Below are 326 nucleotides of genomic sequence, written 5' to 3' on the forward strand. Positions count from 1 at the left end.
CGGGCGGGAGGCGCTGGGCCCGCCCCGCCGGCATCCCCGCCGACTTCCTCCCGCCGCGGACGCCGGCCCAGCCGGAGGAAGCGCAGCACGATGAGCGCCGGCGACGCCGTGTGCACGGGCTGGCTCGTCAAGTCGCCCCCCGAGAGGAAGCTGCAGCGCTACGTGAGTAGGGGCATCACCGCGCGTCGTCAGGGCCCCGGGTGGCCGCGGGGTGGCCTCGGAGTGGCCCGGGAGCCCCGCGCTTGGGCTGCGGGCGAGGCTGGCGGACAGAAAGCGAGATTTGCACGTCGAGCCGGAGCGCGCCGAGCCGACGGGAGGGAGGCGGG

At 77.0% G+C, this 326-nt stretch overlaps 1 protein-coding gene across 2 annotated transcripts in view; it reads left to right on the plus strand.

The window, feature by feature from the left end:
* The first annotated feature begins 90 nt into the window (after positions 1-90).
* GAB3 (GRB2 associated binding protein 3) overlaps positions 91-326 on the plus strand; it is a 62,082-nt gene continuing 61,846 nt past the window's right edge. For both annotated transcript variants that reach the window (XM_007467360.1, XM_007467361.1), the window contains exon 1: positions 91-162. In XM_007467360.1, the coding sequence (XP_007467422.1) occupies positions 91-162 (72 nt within the window). The remainder of the gene's footprint in view (positions 163-326) is intronic.

Source organism: Lipotes vexillifer, unplaced genomic scaffold, assembly GCF_000442215.2.
Source record: "Lipotes vexillifer unplaced genomic scaffold, Lipotes_vexillifer_v1.1 scaffold2385, whole genome shotgun sequence".
Classification (NCBI taxonomy): Eukaryota; Metazoa; Chordata; class Mammalia; order Artiodactyla; family Lipotidae; genus Lipotes; species Lipotes vexillifer.